Source organism: Pelodiscus sinensis, chromosome 10 (assembly GCF_049634645.1).
Source record: "Pelodiscus sinensis isolate JC-2024 chromosome 10, ASM4963464v1, whole genome shotgun sequence".
In the NCBI taxonomy this organism is placed as follows: Eukaryota; Metazoa; Chordata; order Testudines; family Trionychidae; genus Pelodiscus; species Pelodiscus sinensis.
Window position 1 is genome coordinate 13,554,470 of NC_134720.1, and position 15,805 is coordinate 13,570,274.

Genomic DNA, 15,805 nt, shown 5'->3' on the forward strand with positions numbered 1-15,805 from the left:
ACAACTGGGAGGCTGCAGGATCAGTGCTGGGGTGAAGGGAAACGGTGCAGGGGGGCACCTGGAGCTCATAGGCAGCCGCTCAGCCGCGCGGGAGCAGGCAGTGCAAACAGCCGTTTGGGCTCTGCGCTCCCCAGGCAGGAGGACAAGGAGAAGAGAAAGAGAGTGAGAGGCAGGAGAAGGAGGAGAAGAGAGAATGAGAGACAGGAGGGGGAGAAGAGAAAGAGACAGGCAGGAGATGGAGAAGAGCTGAGGGGGTGGGGGAGGCAGTAGGAGAAAGGGAGAGAGAGAGAGAGAGACGGGAGGCTCAGGAGAGAAGACCAAGATAGAAAGGGAATAGGACGTGGAGGAGAGACCTGAAAATCCCATTTTATGATGGGCTAATTGGCTAGTTTCTGTAGATTTAAGACAGAACTTTACTGTTAATTAAATACAGTGGTCTTAATCATACTTGCAGCTACACTTGTGGAACTCCCACTGATCTGAACAGAAGAGGTGCTTGCTTACCTGAAGGCCATTGTTTGGAATTTAAACAGTTTCAGAGTAAGATTCTAACCATCAAATATTTTTGTTGAAGGATTAAGAAAGTTTCAAACTAGTAATTTTTATTGTTTAAAAAATGTTGCTGTTTTAACAGCTCTTTTCAGCATCCTGTTAATATTACCATACAATGTTCAATAGGGACAGGACTTCACCTTAGGAGTTAAGATGTTTTTGTAAAAGTGACAAGGAGTCCTGTGGCATCTTATAGATTAACAGACGTATTGGAGCATAAGCTTTCATGGGCAAAGACCCACTTCGTCAGTTGCATCTGACGAAGTGGGTCTTTGCCCATGAAAGCTTATGCTCCAATACGTCTGTTAGTCGATAAGGTGCCACAGGACTCCTTGTCGCTTTTGCAGATCCAGACTAACACGGCTATCCCTCTGATGTTCTTGTAATAGATAATGATACTAATTAATAATGCTCATGAAAGGTGGAAGATACACAACCCAGGAGAATGAAATCCACGTTATCTAAAGAATAGATAACAGCAAATTTCTTTCCTTCTGCCACTATGCCGCAGTAATGACAGTTTCCAGCCAAAAGTAGTTTAGCTTCAATATGCATCCTCAAGCCTTTCCCGCTGTGCAGAAGGCCACAAAATTCGTGACAACTATGATTACAGTTTGTACATTGCATCCCACTAGATTCAATCTACGAACAGCTATACAGGGCAAAATAAAAGTTTGGTCATCTTCACCCAGGCAACATGTAAATGAGCAACCTAAAAGTATCATTACCAATCCTTTGAACCATCTAGTCTCCTCTCCAACTCCAAGATTAGTCTAAAGTGAATTAATTTCCAAGTCTTAAATAGAAGCATATCTTTCTCGATCATTTCTATTCTCAGCACTCTGAGTCACTACACAATCACCAAAGGATTAGGAGTCTCAACATACTAACTTAAAAGTGTCTGTGTATTAAATATAAATAGATTTCAAAGCTGAAGTTCAAATACAGTGATGGGGCCACACAAGCACTGGGATTTTTAAACCTATTTTTCCATTTGTGGGCCCCTACATTTCAAAGCTGAAGTTCAAATACAGTGATGGGGCCACACAAGCACTGGGATTTTTAAACCTATTTTTCCATTTGTGGGCCCCTACATTTTTTTGATTGGAAGTACTGACCCCATTTGGAAATCTTAGGCATAATCTGTGGATCCCCGGTGGTCTGCTGACCATAGGCTGAAAACCAAAGGTTAGCCTAGGAAAGTACAATAAAATAGTAGCTTACTAAATTAACTTCACATACCTTCATTTAACAACAAAAGTGATACTAAAACATCTATATATGCATTAACAGATCTGTGCTATACCAGCTCTTTTATATACTTTTCATCAGTAGATTTCAAAGCACTTTACAAAAGAGGTGCAATTTATTTTGCACTGACTCCCTACGTTATGCCACTTTGAACTTTTTCCATCCATAGCCTGAATATATTTTAAATGCTACAACATGTTAACAAACACGTTGTCTTTACACAAGGCTATATAAAAATCAACAAGTTATCATGAACATATGAAACTGCTATTACGTCATTTAAAAAGAGCTATGCAATAAATGTGTGAATTGTTTTTCCATGTGAGGTATGGTATGTACACAACACTAACTAGGGCAAAGCATTAGAACACTAAAGATACAAAGTTCATTACTATCCTAGTAATTAAATGCATTTCCACCACTGGATTCAGATCTATATTGCCAGGAGAAAGGAATGAGTATTTATGCTTTTTTCCCTCCCAATTTTTTTGCTTCATGGGTACTTTAAATTTGTAAGGAAAAGAAATGTAGCATTTTCTGAGCTGCAGAAAAAAAAAGGGAGGAACAGCATATTAAAATCCAAATAAGTTAAAGAAGAGGACTGTACTTTCAGGAAACAAATCTTTTGCAGTTTCAACATCTGGAATTTGTTTTGCTAAACAGTGACCCAAGTTCAAACACAGATCCATTTACCTTACCAACCACAAAGGTTACCTATGAATGCTATCCACAATAGAAAACTAAGCTGATAGTTCAGTATTTGATTCCACACTGGTTGGTCCTTAAGATACCAAATATTAAAAATTGCACTAATCAGAAACCATCTTGATCCATCCCACATAAACTTCATTCCATGCTGATTTTATTGTTGGCTAGTTCATGCATGCACCGGCACTGTACACCAGGGATTCTCACTTTCCTTTTGTGGCTCATACTCGTAGAAAGTCTTCCGAATCATTTGCCCTATGATTTATAATCATATGGAGGATGCATGCTCCATTTTGTCAGCACATAACTAGGAGAAGGAGCTGGCTTCATATGTCCAAACAGCCCTCTATAGACCACACTTGGACAACCATTACCATATACCATCTGAGAGTTTAGCACCCTTTCCTCACAACAGTATTAGGCATTACTCTCCAGCCTGAGGATTTTTAAGGCTCCTATAATAATTTTAATGTTTGTATGCCACTTAATTAACAAAAAGTTTGGGGAAAATTAGTATGAATTATGTAAACCTTTCACAGTTTTATAAGATTGGAGAATTATTTGTCCTTCCACTGCTTAACCAATCAAAAATTCGGAAAAGTGGTAAACTAGAAAATAGGGACGTTAAATGGAATTTAATCAGCTAACGAGTATTCGACAACATTTCCATCGACGACTTGACTATTCAATTGGGGGGGAGGGAAATTGCAGAGCCGCAGTGGAGTGAGATCCCGGCCCCAAGATCTAACCCTGCTGTGGCTCTGGCCTTTTAAATATATTAATAGCTGCCAAGCTCTCAGGCTATTAATACATTTAAAAGGCAGAGGCACAGAGGGGTGACTGGGCGCAAGCTGGGACAGCTGTGCCTCTGCTTTTTAAATATATTAAGACCCACCAAGCTCTCAATATATTTAAAAGACAGAGGCACAGTGTCAGGGACCATCCCCACTCCGTGCACCTCTGCCTCCCCTGCATCCCTGTGGAAACGGTGCTGAGGGGGCAGGGGTGGGGATGGGACTGGTTTTTAAGTCGGCTCCCTGACACCCAGCACCAGCTCCTGTTCCCTCTTTGCCCCTCTCTGACAGAGGCAGCATGGGGGGGGGGGGGGGAGTGACTAGTTGAGTAGTGACTCGACTAGTCACTTACATCCCTACTAGAAGAATCCGTGCCCACCCTTGTTCACCCCAGACCAAAGGCTAACTGTAAAAAAACCTCAAAACAAACAAACAAAAAACCCCACACCCTCACCTTAGCTTTTAAAATGTGTGCAGTGATTTTTAACAATGTTTTCAAAAACATCTTGCAGTACATTTGAAGCAAGGAAATTTATTAATTTTTTTCCCAAAAAATTAAATTGGCAGGCTTTAGAAAATTCAAAACTATAATAAGTTCTTTATTGTTACTATGATCTTTTCTACAAATAATTAAACTGTGAAGATTTCAGTAAATTAAAGGAATACAACAATTTTTTCAGCTACATTTAGACTATCACTATTACTCATCAATGTTGATTTAAAAGCATTTGCTGAAGGGGAAAATAAATTAAATTGAAAGAAACTTTTTATTTGAAACACCTGCCTACAAAATCTCCCCCTCATTTTAAATAATCTATTCCAGTGGTTTTCAAACAGGGGTACATGCATCCCTAGAAGTATATAAAGGTCTACCTATGGTATACATCAATTCAGCTAGATATTTGCTATGTAAAAGCACTAAAAAACTCAGTACAAACTAAACTGTCACACAGGGATTTGTTTATACTATTCTATGAGTGGTTCTCAAATTTTTGGCAAGTTTGTTTTAATGGGATTGCCACAACCACTGTTAGGACTTGCTGGGACACAAGGCAGAAAGTCCAAGCCCCGATGCATAAGGCTGAAGCCAAAGCCTGAGTTTTTAAGTGAAGTGAAACTTGGGGCATGCAAGAAAAATAAAACTTCTGAACAGGGCATAGTACAGTAGTCTGAACAACTGAGAACCACTGACCTTTTAGTTATTTGCGATATAAGAGGAAAACTAAGTATAGCTATTTCAATTTTTAGGTACTGTGGTCTGAGATGCTTTTTAAAAAAAGCAATATGCTGCAAAGTGCCCTTTTCAGGATGAAGTGAAATTGAGCAGGCAAATAATTTAAATGCAGAGTACATGAAAGTTTTTAAGTGGGTACAGTAAAGGGGAACAGACAAGAACCAGTAAAGTGAATTATTTTGAGAGAGACTTTTTGATCTTTACCTATTAATGAAACACTAAAATATTTTCTTCTCTCACAGAAATGTGGATGTAAAGTGCCTCATTTCTAAAATTATAGCATACACGGTTAATGCTTGGCATCATAATTCAGACAGAGAAACTGATGTTTAGAAATATTAGGAACTTGCCAAGATTATACAAGAAGTACATCACACTGGTAGGAACTATGGATGTCAACATGCAGACAACGACATGATTAACGGATAAGCCTGGGCTCATCTTATATGAGAGAAAGCAAGGGGGGGAGGGAGAGCAGGAGCCAGTGACCACAAGGAACTAGCTTAAAAGCCAGCTTCCCCTTGAGCACTGGATCTGCCTGTCCCCTGCAGTGCTGCCTCTGAGAGGCAGCAGCATGCAGGGTGAGGAGGGCAGGCGGGAGCCGATACACGCAGTGAGTCAGCTTTCAAGCAGGCTCCCTGCATATGCTGGCTCCATGGACCCACCTGCCTGCCTCTTACAGAAGCAGCAGGGGGACCAGGCAGGAGCCAGTGCTGGGGAGAGCCAGCTTAAAAGCCAGTTCCCCCAGCACCAGCTCCACAGTGCCACCTGCCCCCCAGAAGCAGCAGCATGGGGTGAGGAGGGGAGACAAGGGAAGCTGCTGCAAAGCAACCCCCCTCCACGGCGTTCCAAGTTCCTCATAGACAGCAGCAGCTCTGGCATCTCATGGAGCAGCCCCAGTCCACAGGGAGCTTAGACTCTGTCTATGGAGAGCCCAGGTTGCCACGGACAGAGACTGCTGCCACGCCACACTGCTGCCTCTGTATCAGTAGCAGTAGCGCAAGGTGGCAGGTGGGAGCTGGTCTGCATGGGAAGCCGGTTTTTAAAAAGGCTCCCCTCACAGGCTGGTTCCCACCTGCCACCCAGTGCTGCAGCCTCTGATAGAGAGGCAGCAGCAATGGGTAAAAAGGGGCTCCCTGGGAATGAGGTTGGAGCGCACTGGCTGCTGGCTCCACCTCCAGAGACTATCAAACAGTTGTGGAACCTCTAAAATGTCAGGTGGTTACATAACTATTCAATTACATGCTATCTAACATCCCTAGTAGGAACAGAGCTGTAATTTCCTAACTCATATACTTTAGACACAAGACTATCTTTTTTCTCTCTAGTCCTGTGAAATAAAATGGAAATTTCTATTTTGTATCCCATTCAGAGTTCTCTTCCATAGCTGCCCACATAGGATGGCTGTGTAGTAGGCGTACACAACAAGGAGAGATCTGCATGTCTTTTGAAAGGTACAAATAAACAGCAACTGTGTACAATTTTCTGTTAGTGTTTGCACAAAGTCTTGGTACACAGATGTGTGAGCTGTGCTGATAAAATTAGCTAATGGCCTTAGGATAGCACATTAAAGATGTCTCAATGCACATTCAACGGAAAAATTCATTCCCATCACCATCTCTCATTTTAAGGTACAAAACCATTTAAAAAACTGTTAAAGGAGACACAAAGTTAAGGCTAAAATCTTCACCTCATTCTTTGGCTGGTGGTAGAGGGGATTTCAGGCCTCCTGAAAGTGACCCTTGTTACTACCGGTGAGGTCCGCGGCATGCTGGGCTGGGCTGGGCTGGGCAGCAGTTAACCAGTTTTCCCAGTAAGCATGCCAATAAGACAACGCTTACCGGCTACCCCTTTACATTCTTACCTCTAATAAGGCATATGGAGACAGAGCTTAGTCATTGCTTTCAAGTAAAAAAGACCAAAAAAAAAAAGTCAGATCCATGTCTTTCCCCAGGGCTTTTACATGTCCTTATTTCTACTCCTTCCCTACTTACTATGTGTGGGAAAATTTTGTAGAGTTCAAAATGAACCCCTTTGGGCTTGATTTCTGCACTATTCCTATATCCCCCAGCCATTCCTGAACCAGTGCAAACCATGTTTCACTCTATTAAGATAAAAAATGTATCATGACATCCCATCTGTTCGAATTATATTTCATTTAACCACCTGCTTGCAATAGCTGGGAGAGCAGGTGTATGGAGATCAGCAGCTCACTCCCTATGCATATGCCTGCCCTCAGTAACTGGTTACCAACTGTCTGGAGACCGTATCAGACACATACTAGAGATTTAGACACATTTAATGACACATACTAGAGATGTTAGATATTGTGTAATTGAATAGTCGTGTAACCACATATAATTTTAGCGGTTACGTGACTATTTGATAGTCCAAGGAGGCAGGGCCAGCAGCCAGTGCACTCCTGGCCCCACTCTTGGGGAGCCTTTGCCTCCCTGTGCTGTTGCCTCTGTATCAGATGCCGCAGTAAAGGTGGCAGGTAGAGCTAGTCCGTGAGGGGAGCCAGTTTAAAAACCAGCTTCCCACACAGACCAGCTGTCTGCCATTCTGCACTGCTGTTTATATATCAGCAGCAGCGTGGGGTGGCAGCAGCCCCTGTCTGAAGGGAGAGGGGGTCTGAGTTCCCTGCTGACAGAGGTTTCTCTGCATCCCATAGCACAGCCTCTGTCCATGGGGAACTTGGACCCCTTGCAGACAGGGGCTGCTTTTACTTAGGGATATTACAAGCTGGCTCCCAAGGTGCACCAGCTCCTGGCCCTGCTCCCAGGGATCTGGCTGTGCTGCAGAATCTGCAGTATAAGCTTCATACTGCAAAGCCCGCTGCATGTGTAACCATGTAACTGCAATGATTTTTTAACAGTTACACAGTTACTTTTTAACTGTGTTTTTACATAGTGTATATTTCTAATCCCCAGCACAAGGTGCTTTGAAGTTAGTGGGACCATGGCTAGGCACATGGATTTGTGGCTGTGGATCCTGATGCATGATATAGTACTTTTCTGAGTAATTTATTTTACAATAAAAAAGTCTGAACACTGGCATTACAGCATACAGACTGAAAAGCAAGGTTTCATAAGGTGGCCAAATGAGTTTGCTATTTCAATCAATATTTTCTTGCAATTTATTGCGGATTAAAATTGTTTTTCTTTTTGAAGACTGGATAGTCCAATAGCAGAACAATGATTTCTGTTACTAAATGAACAAAATACAAAGTTTTTATATTAATAACACCTTTGAATCTCTTACTAAATCTGTCTTCTACAAATCAAAATGAGCCAATTATTACTTGACATTTCCCTGCACTATTGACTTTGTAGCTCCAAAAGCGGCTATCATATTTTTGATATATTCTTGAAAGAGTCTCATCTTTGAAAGCTATAGTTATCTAAAAGGCAACTTTTGCTATGGCACTAGTAATAAAGTTTTCATCTAAGAGTGGTGACACTTTCATAAAGCTATTGAGGAAGCAATATACTGGTAGTCAAATTACTTCAGCAGAAATTTGTAGACAAAACTTGGATTGCTTAGAAGGAATAGGTTTGTGTTGCTTCAACATAAACAGGATATTTCAGTGGACCTAATCCCCGAGTAAGAAGAGGTACCCTCATTGTTTATTATTTTCAGATATCTGAGTATCATTTCTATTTTAAGTTAGCTGTCATAAAACTCTGATAATATATTCTGTCATGTTTAGCTGCTCATCTACTATTTATTTTAGAAACTTTGAGTGTCTGTCCATCCGTCCGTCCATTCAGCTATGAGTTAAGAACTCCTCCTAAATGGTAAGAGCTAGGACCACCAAATTTGTTATGCAGCTTCCTCTCATCATAACTTAAAGCAAGGTATGGGTTTGGTTTTATCAGGACAAAGGGATGTGCCTGGAATTTGATTGTTTCTCATAAAATGAAAAGGGAGGGGTTTGGTAGGAAAGACAGTTATACTATAGAACGACCATAGGAGGCAGCAAGGGGGCAGAGATGGGGACTGGGACAGCAATAACCTCACTGAGCTAGCAGGAGACAGAGGTGGAGAAAGGGACAGCTATCTACTATATATTTAGAAGAGTGAGTTTGTTTGTGTGTTTGACTGCCCCCACTGAAGCTGCAATGGCAATGGACAGTCACTTCGCACCTGGCCCCAGGCTGCTGCAGTGAGAAGACGGGGTTGTTCTTGTTCTTCCCAGGGCAACCCTCATCCCCAGCCCCACCTCAGAACAAAAAATGTGTTTGAATTAAGGGCCCAAGCAATGCCAATAAATCTTCTAGTTTTTCATAAAATGAAACTGCCTAACTAAAAAGGCTTTAGTTTTTAAAAACACTAAACAGGTTGCAGTTGTTGTATAATTTTTCAAAGTTCAGAATATTACAAATATCAATCAAGCCTGTTATAGAGGGAGCTATGTGAGTATAGAGCATGTGCATGTGGGGAGGAAGGCAGTCAGAAATAGAGTGTGGATTCTTTCAATTACAGTTCTTTAATTTACAGCACAGACCAAGCTGGTAGTGGACAAGTGCTTTTACAATCAGATATTTGTTTGGTGCCTGTTATGAAATGTGCTAGTGGTCACAATGCCATTCTAGAGAAGTGAGAATAGTGATAGAAATGTAGCCGTGTTAGTCTGGGGTAGTTGAAGCAAAATGCAGGACAATGTAGCACTTTAAAGACTAACAAGATGGTTTATTAGATGATGAGCTTTCGTGGGCCAGACCCACTTCCTCAGATCAAATAGTGGAAGAAAGTAGTCACAACCATATATACCAAAGGATACAATTTAAAAAAATGAACAAATATGAAAAGGACAAATCACATTGCAGAACAGAAGGGTGATGCGGGGGGGTGGGAAGGGGGAGGAAGGAAGGTAAGTGTCTGTGAATTGCTGATATTAAAGGTAGGGAGAGTGGGATGTTTGTGAGTTAATGGTATTACAGGTGATAATTGGGGAAACTGTCTTGGTAATGGGTGAGAAAGTTCAAAGACTTGTTAAGTCCTTGTTGGTAAGTGTCGAATTTTAACATGAATGACAGTTCAGAGGATTCCCTTTCAAGTGCAGATGTAAAAGGTCTTTGTAGCAGAATGCAGGTGGCTAAGTCATTTAGAGAGTGTCCTTTCTGGTTAAAGTGGCAAGAAACTGTTTTCTCTTTGTGATCTTGTCTGATATCTGTTTTGTGGGCATTAATCCTTTGGCGAAGTGTCTGAGATGTTTGTCCAATGTACATAGCAGACGGACACTTTCGGCACATGATAGCGTAGATTATATTTCTGGATGCGCAGGAATATGTGTTCTTGATCTTCTCTCTTGATTCTAGAGAAGGTGTGTCTGAATTGAGTCAGCACAACTGATTTCTTCAGGGGTAGTCTCAATACATAGGTTAAAAATTAAATGGAAATGAAGACTGAACTGCCCCCTCACCTCAATTGATCTTGGAGTTTTAGTCACATATCTGAAACATTTCATTAGCCTTACAAGCAATCACCCCAATAAAATGAATAAAATCCTGTTTTCCTACCTTCCCATATTATTTCCAGGACACAGAATACGAGGAAAGAATTAGATGTGCTAACAGATCTGATAGAAAGCAATATTTTAAAGTATAAAGCACTCTTCTATATTTTTAGCCACATCTAAAATAAAAGGAACTATTCAAGGAAATATCACTTTTCAGGCTGTATGCTACAGTGACAAGAGCCGTTCAATTATCCTGAGTAACTTTCATACGGCTAATTTTCGGCTTTGTTAAACCAGGATAAGAAGCAAATCTGTGGCTAGCACCTAGAGCAGGGCTACTCAACTTTGGAAGCCCCAGGGGCCACAATGATACCTCACAGCACATGCCCGAGGGCCACCACTTAAGTGTGGTTGTGTGTGTGTGTGTGTGTATGCAAATTCATATGCAAATACATATGCAAATAGCTTTTCACACTTACGGGCATGAATACAAAGATTAAAGCAAGAGTACACAACACACAGGCCCCATTTAAGTCAGTTCTGCTGATAATAATAATAATAATAATAATAATAATAATGCAATATTTACCCCATTTCCACTCACATGACAGCACTTTTAATGAGCAATGATGGTCCAGGAATTTAACTACTAAAACACATATCAACAGAAGACCATTATAGTGACTATTTTGTTTTGGCTCTCACCCGTGGGCTGCGTGTTAAGCCCCATGTAAACACAAACCGCACCATAGGCCGCAAACAATTGGGGCGGGTGACATATGTTGAGTAGCCCTGACCTACAGAAAAGGTAATATAAGGTGACACAGCACCCTCTGCACAACATAATCTTTGACTGACTTAAGGGCCTGGTAACCAGATTGCAAAGTTTATAGATCAGACTTCTTATCTGGGACAGAGAAAATCATTAGCTGCAGAGATTAATAATCTGTATTTGGCCTTGATTCTGTTTACAGACCTCAACCTTGTGTTTGCTCTCAAACAAACTTCTCTCACTCCCTTGGCCTCCCGGCAGACCCCACATCGCAGCCATGACTGGTCAGGGAGGGGAAGGTACAGTGCTTGGGATGGCAACTCAGGAACAGGCACTTGGAGCAGTGCTCCCAGCCAGTCTTATGTGCCAGCAGCGGGCTCTTGGGGTCTCCCTTCCCACCAGGCTCTAGGGGAGCCAGAGCGTGGTGCCTGACTGCTCCAAGTCCAACTGCCCATCCCCAGTGGCTGCACTTACCACAGCTCCCAGAGTACCCCGAGCTGCCCAGGGCAGCCACCACACCAACCTGTCTTCTCTTTCCCTTCTGCTCCTGGCTAGGGGACGGGCAGCCCTGGGCTCTGCAAGTGCCCCAGAACAGCACATGCACATGGCACTACCTGCACTTCAGTGCACATCGTGCAGGTCTGCAGGCATCTATGCACCTCCCCAGCCGCCAGAGTTAGAGATGGGCCTGGCACGTGCTACGGCCACCAGGGGAGAGAGAAAGGATCCAGGCTGGCAGGGGCTAGGGAAAAGGGGCCCAGGCAGGTGCGGGGGAGGGGAGAGAAGGAAGGCCCAGGCAGGGGGCAGAGAAGGGGCCTGGACTGGCACAGAGGGGGCAGAGGGGAGAGAACGGGCCCGGACTGGCATGGCTGCAGACCCCCCGCTCCGCAGCCAGGAGGAAAGCCAGGGTTGCCTAACCACAGTGAGGGGGGGGGGGGGTTGGTGAGCACAGTGAGCAGGGGCACAGCCCCATAGTGCATCTGAAGAGCAGAAACTGGAATTAACTGTACTTGCCCAGACACTGTTACAAGTAAAGTACTGGGGTCAGACACGGGTTATGCCCATTAAAATCCCAGAGCATCTACTCACAACCAAATCCCATAATTCAGTCTGTATCTATATTCTGCAGTCTGAGAGACCTGCCCTCCCTCCAGGCTATATTCCCAACTATCCACAACAACCAGAAAGCCCACCCTCATAATTCTTCACACAACCCAACTAAGGCATCCGCTCCCAGATGCACCAGAACACTACGGTCAAATGAGTAGCTCTGAGAATGAGTTCCTGTCTCCCCCTCCTTGCAGCTGTACATGCATGTGTGGAACATGCACACAGTGAAGTTACTCTTTCCTAAAAGATCTGGCTAGATGAACCTTCTCTTCTCCTTCCTTGCCACCATACCACTACCCTCTTTCCACTCCAGGAACTGACTGAGGGCCTTGCAAGCAACTCTACAATGGGCAGACCATCAAAACATGCTCCTCACATTACAGGACCTGAGAAGATGAAGACAGACCCCTGGCACCCACCCCTGCAACACAACAGTAAGGAGACCATGCCTCCTGCAAAGATATACAAAGGTGCAGCAAACAGCTCCAAATCCATCCCAGCCAATGGCCTCTGCTGCTAGCCAGATACATGCTTGTGCCTGCAGCACCTCTCCAATTTCTTCTACCCTGGGGTGGAGGGAGGTGTGTGGAGGATAGTTCCTCTCCCTCAGACAAACTATAAATACCCCCCACCGTCTATGCCCCCAAAGTGCATCCACAATTTCCCCCCAAGAAAAAAAATTCACTCCCACTATCAGAGCCTCCGGCCTTCCAGGCCCCCACACCCCGGGCAGTATCCAGAGAGCAGGAGCTAGGGAGATAAATTAGTGGCTGCACCTACCCTCCAGCAAAGAGATGCACCAGGGTGGGTCTCTGGCTCATCCTCTCTCATGCTTGACCCTGCAGACAGGAGGCGAGGGGCGCTTGCGCTCTGCCTTCTGCTAGGTCCCTGCTCCCCGGGGCTGAGCATAGAGCTGCCCGGCGGCAGAAAGCGAACGCACTCCGGCTCCCGCCCCACGGCCACAGAGAGCTGCAGCCCGGGATGCTGCCCGGCTGCGTCCTCCCGCGGCAGCAGGCGGAGCAGAGCAGGGGCCTGGCCTTATGAGCATGAAGCTGGGCCCAACATCAACAGATACCGCCATTGGTCCCCGGCAGGACGTGACACCCTCTCCGCCCTCCCCCTTCCACATGACCGGCAGCGCTGGGCGGGGAGGCTGGAGAGAGGCGGCACATAGTGGGGAGAAGTCAAGGGGCGGGGATCCCCCCCCCCGCAACCTCCTCTCCTGCCCTCACCTTCTGAAGGGTCCTTGGACCGCTCCCCGGCCCGCGAGAGGGAAGGGGAAGGCGGGTCGCTGCCAAGGCTGCTCCCTGGGGGATTCGCTAGCGTGGGCGGGGAGGGGGTTTTCCGGGCCCGGCAGGTGTGTCTAGTTAAAGTCCCAGCTGTAGGGGCCCCCCAGCCGGCAGGCATTAGAGTCTCCTCCCCTGACCGCGAGGAAAGGGGGTTTCCCTTCGCGGAGGGGAGCTTCAAAATCCCAGGTGATTTCTGTTGTGTGAGAGCCCCGCCCCGAGCAGGAGTGGAACCGACGGAGGGAGCCAGAGCGGACCCACGCTCTGCGGGGCTGGGCACGGATGCTGTCCCGTCCCGAGCGGCACCGCACTGGGGGGCAGTAGTGAGCTGAGCCAGCCATGCCGCCAGGGAGATGGGAAAGGAGAAGGCAGCGGGCTCAGGCCGCCGGCTAGGGCCTGAGGCCTCAAGGCGGGGGCTGGGTGTCGCAGAGTCGGGCTGGTGGAGGAGAGGGGACCCCGCCCGCTTGCAGAATAAGAGCTGGGCTGCCTTACAGGAAAGGGGGGTGGGAGGACGTTTTAAAGCCTGATACCTGTGCAAACAATGCGCCGCTCGACCCAGGCACCCGCTGGCATGCCTGGCTGCCCCTGCAAGGCATTGCCCCAGCGTCCGGCTACCTCGCACCATGGCAGCCCCACTGCAAGCAGCCCAGATACCTCCCCGGACGCCCTCGTACAGTTTCCAGTTACAGCCCCGGCTCCCCATTCCCTCCCTCCAAGCTACCCCCTGCTTCCGGGATGCCCCCGGTCCCCATCCCAACCCTTCCTCCGCGCAGCCAGCTAGCTCACCCCGAGACGCCAACCAAGGCACCCTCAGGCCAGGCCTCCTAACGCCACGTCCCCAGGAGAAAGTTAATCGAGGTCCCCAGCACATCGTCCCTGATCCTGCAGCCTGACGACACTGCAGCCCAGTCACTCGCCAGGCCAGTGTCTGCTGCCGCTACCCGGCCGTCTCCGCCGTCCTCCAGGAGGGCTGTCAAGGCCAAACCACCATCTCCCAAGCGCGAAGGAGGATTTGCTCCCCTCCCCATCCCCACAACAGCAGAGGCTGCACCCGACTGGGAGCCACTTCCCGGGTCGCTGCCGCAGTGCGAGGGGTCGCTTTGCTTTGGCGGGCCTCGCTGACCCTCGGGAGCGGGGAAACATCTCGCACACGGGGCATCTCCCTGCTAGAAAACCCGCCCTCCCCGCCAGGCCCCATGTGCCCCAAATCTCCCCCCTGGCCGGTCGCATGCCAAAGGGCTGAGACGCGCACACGCGAGCGAGGCCAGAGGAACCCTGGGGCTGCACCTACCCTCCAGCAAACAGATGCACCAGGGTGTCTCTCTGGCTCATTCTCTCTCATTCTCGCTCCCTGCAGGAGGGAGGGAGGGAGGAGACGACGGGCGCTTCCGCCTGCCCGTGCACCCCGCCGGGCGCTGCAGCCACAGCCGCGCAGTCTGGGAGGTTCCTGCTGCGAACGCGCCAGCCCGCGCGGGCTCCTTCCCCCCTCGCGCAGCGGCCGCCAGCTGCAGCAGAGCCGGGGGCTCCGCAGGTCTCCGTTATGAATATGAAACTAGGCCCGACATAAACAGACCCTGCCATTGGCCCACGAGAGGATGTGACATCACCGCCCAGCTCCAAGAAGCTCCTTTCACGTGACCAGGGACTAGCAAAGTCCTCAATGAAGAAGGCGGGGGAGGGGCGGGGGATGCGGAGGCTGGGCTGTCGGGCGGGCTGACAGTGTGTGACTGATGCATCTCTTAATGCCACTGCCTAAGCCTGTGCAGCAGACTAGGCACCAGGAAGCACCATATGGCATCGAGGGGCCCATAGTCCCCCGTGCAGTATTTCACAGCGTGCACCACAGTCCATCGCTATTGTGTGGTACCTTTCAATCACAGGCAAAGGACTTACTGCAAGCATGTGGGAGCTCAGATTGGATGATCACGGGATTTGCTTCTGTCCTTAAAGTCTGCCAGTCTGTGCGATTTCAGTGAAACATTGGGGGCAGCCTGAGAAAGTAGGGCTGGGGGAGGCACGCCCCAAACCCCGTCCCTTTGGCTAAGGTCTCACCATAGGGAGATGGGGCAGCTCACCAACATGCACCCCACCATAGGGAGTGGGAGCAGGGCAGGCGGGCATGCATGTCCAGGCTCCCCGGCCGGGAGCACAGAAAAGGAGGACGACTCGAGTCCCCAGCCTCCCCGACCCGGGAAAATGGGGAGGGAGGAGATCACACTTCCCCAGCCTCCCCATCCCCAGAGCACGGAGCCATCAAGTTCCCTAATCACACAGCCATTAAGTTCCTAAAGTATCACTAATGGCTTCTACTAGAATACTTGGATTAATAAAACAGGTTCCCACTTAATATTTCTGACTTCACATACAAGAAAGATACATGCACAAAAGTAGAATATACACATTCAAAGGATCACAGGCTCTTGAATGATAGGTTACAAGGTCTATTTTGCATAAAGCATCTTTGAGTTCTGCATATTCATAAGTCAATTTTCCTAAAGCATGGGGGAGGCCAAGATATACCCCTCACTAACTAAAGTGTGTTCGTGCCCATGTTTACTATGAAACCTGGCTAATGGCACACCTTCCTGCTGAGTCTTACTTCTGGATATCAGGACTCCTGAGCAACTGCAGTAG

At 47.0% G+C, this 15,805-nt stretch overlaps 1 protein-coding gene across 2 annotated transcripts in view; it reads right to left on the reverse strand.

Annotated features, from left to right (window-relative positions):
• The window catches only part of SLC25A36 (solute carrier family 25 member 36), a 53,496-nt gene extending 38,725 nt beyond the window's left edge, over nt 1–14,771 (reverse strand). Inside the window, exon 1 of one of the 2 annotated variants that reach the window (XM_006134828.4) lies at nt 14,463–14,771. In XM_006134828.4, coding sequence (XP_006134890.1) covers nt 14,463–14,503 — 41 coding nt within the window. In that variant the 5' untranslated portion in view covers nt 14,504–14,771. Of the gene's footprint in view, nt 1–12,665; nt 13,074–14,462 lie in introns of those variants that run through there. The other variant, XM_006134829.4, reaches the window with a different exon arrangement.
• Between the last annotated feature and the right edge of the window lie 1,034 nt (nt 14,772–15,805).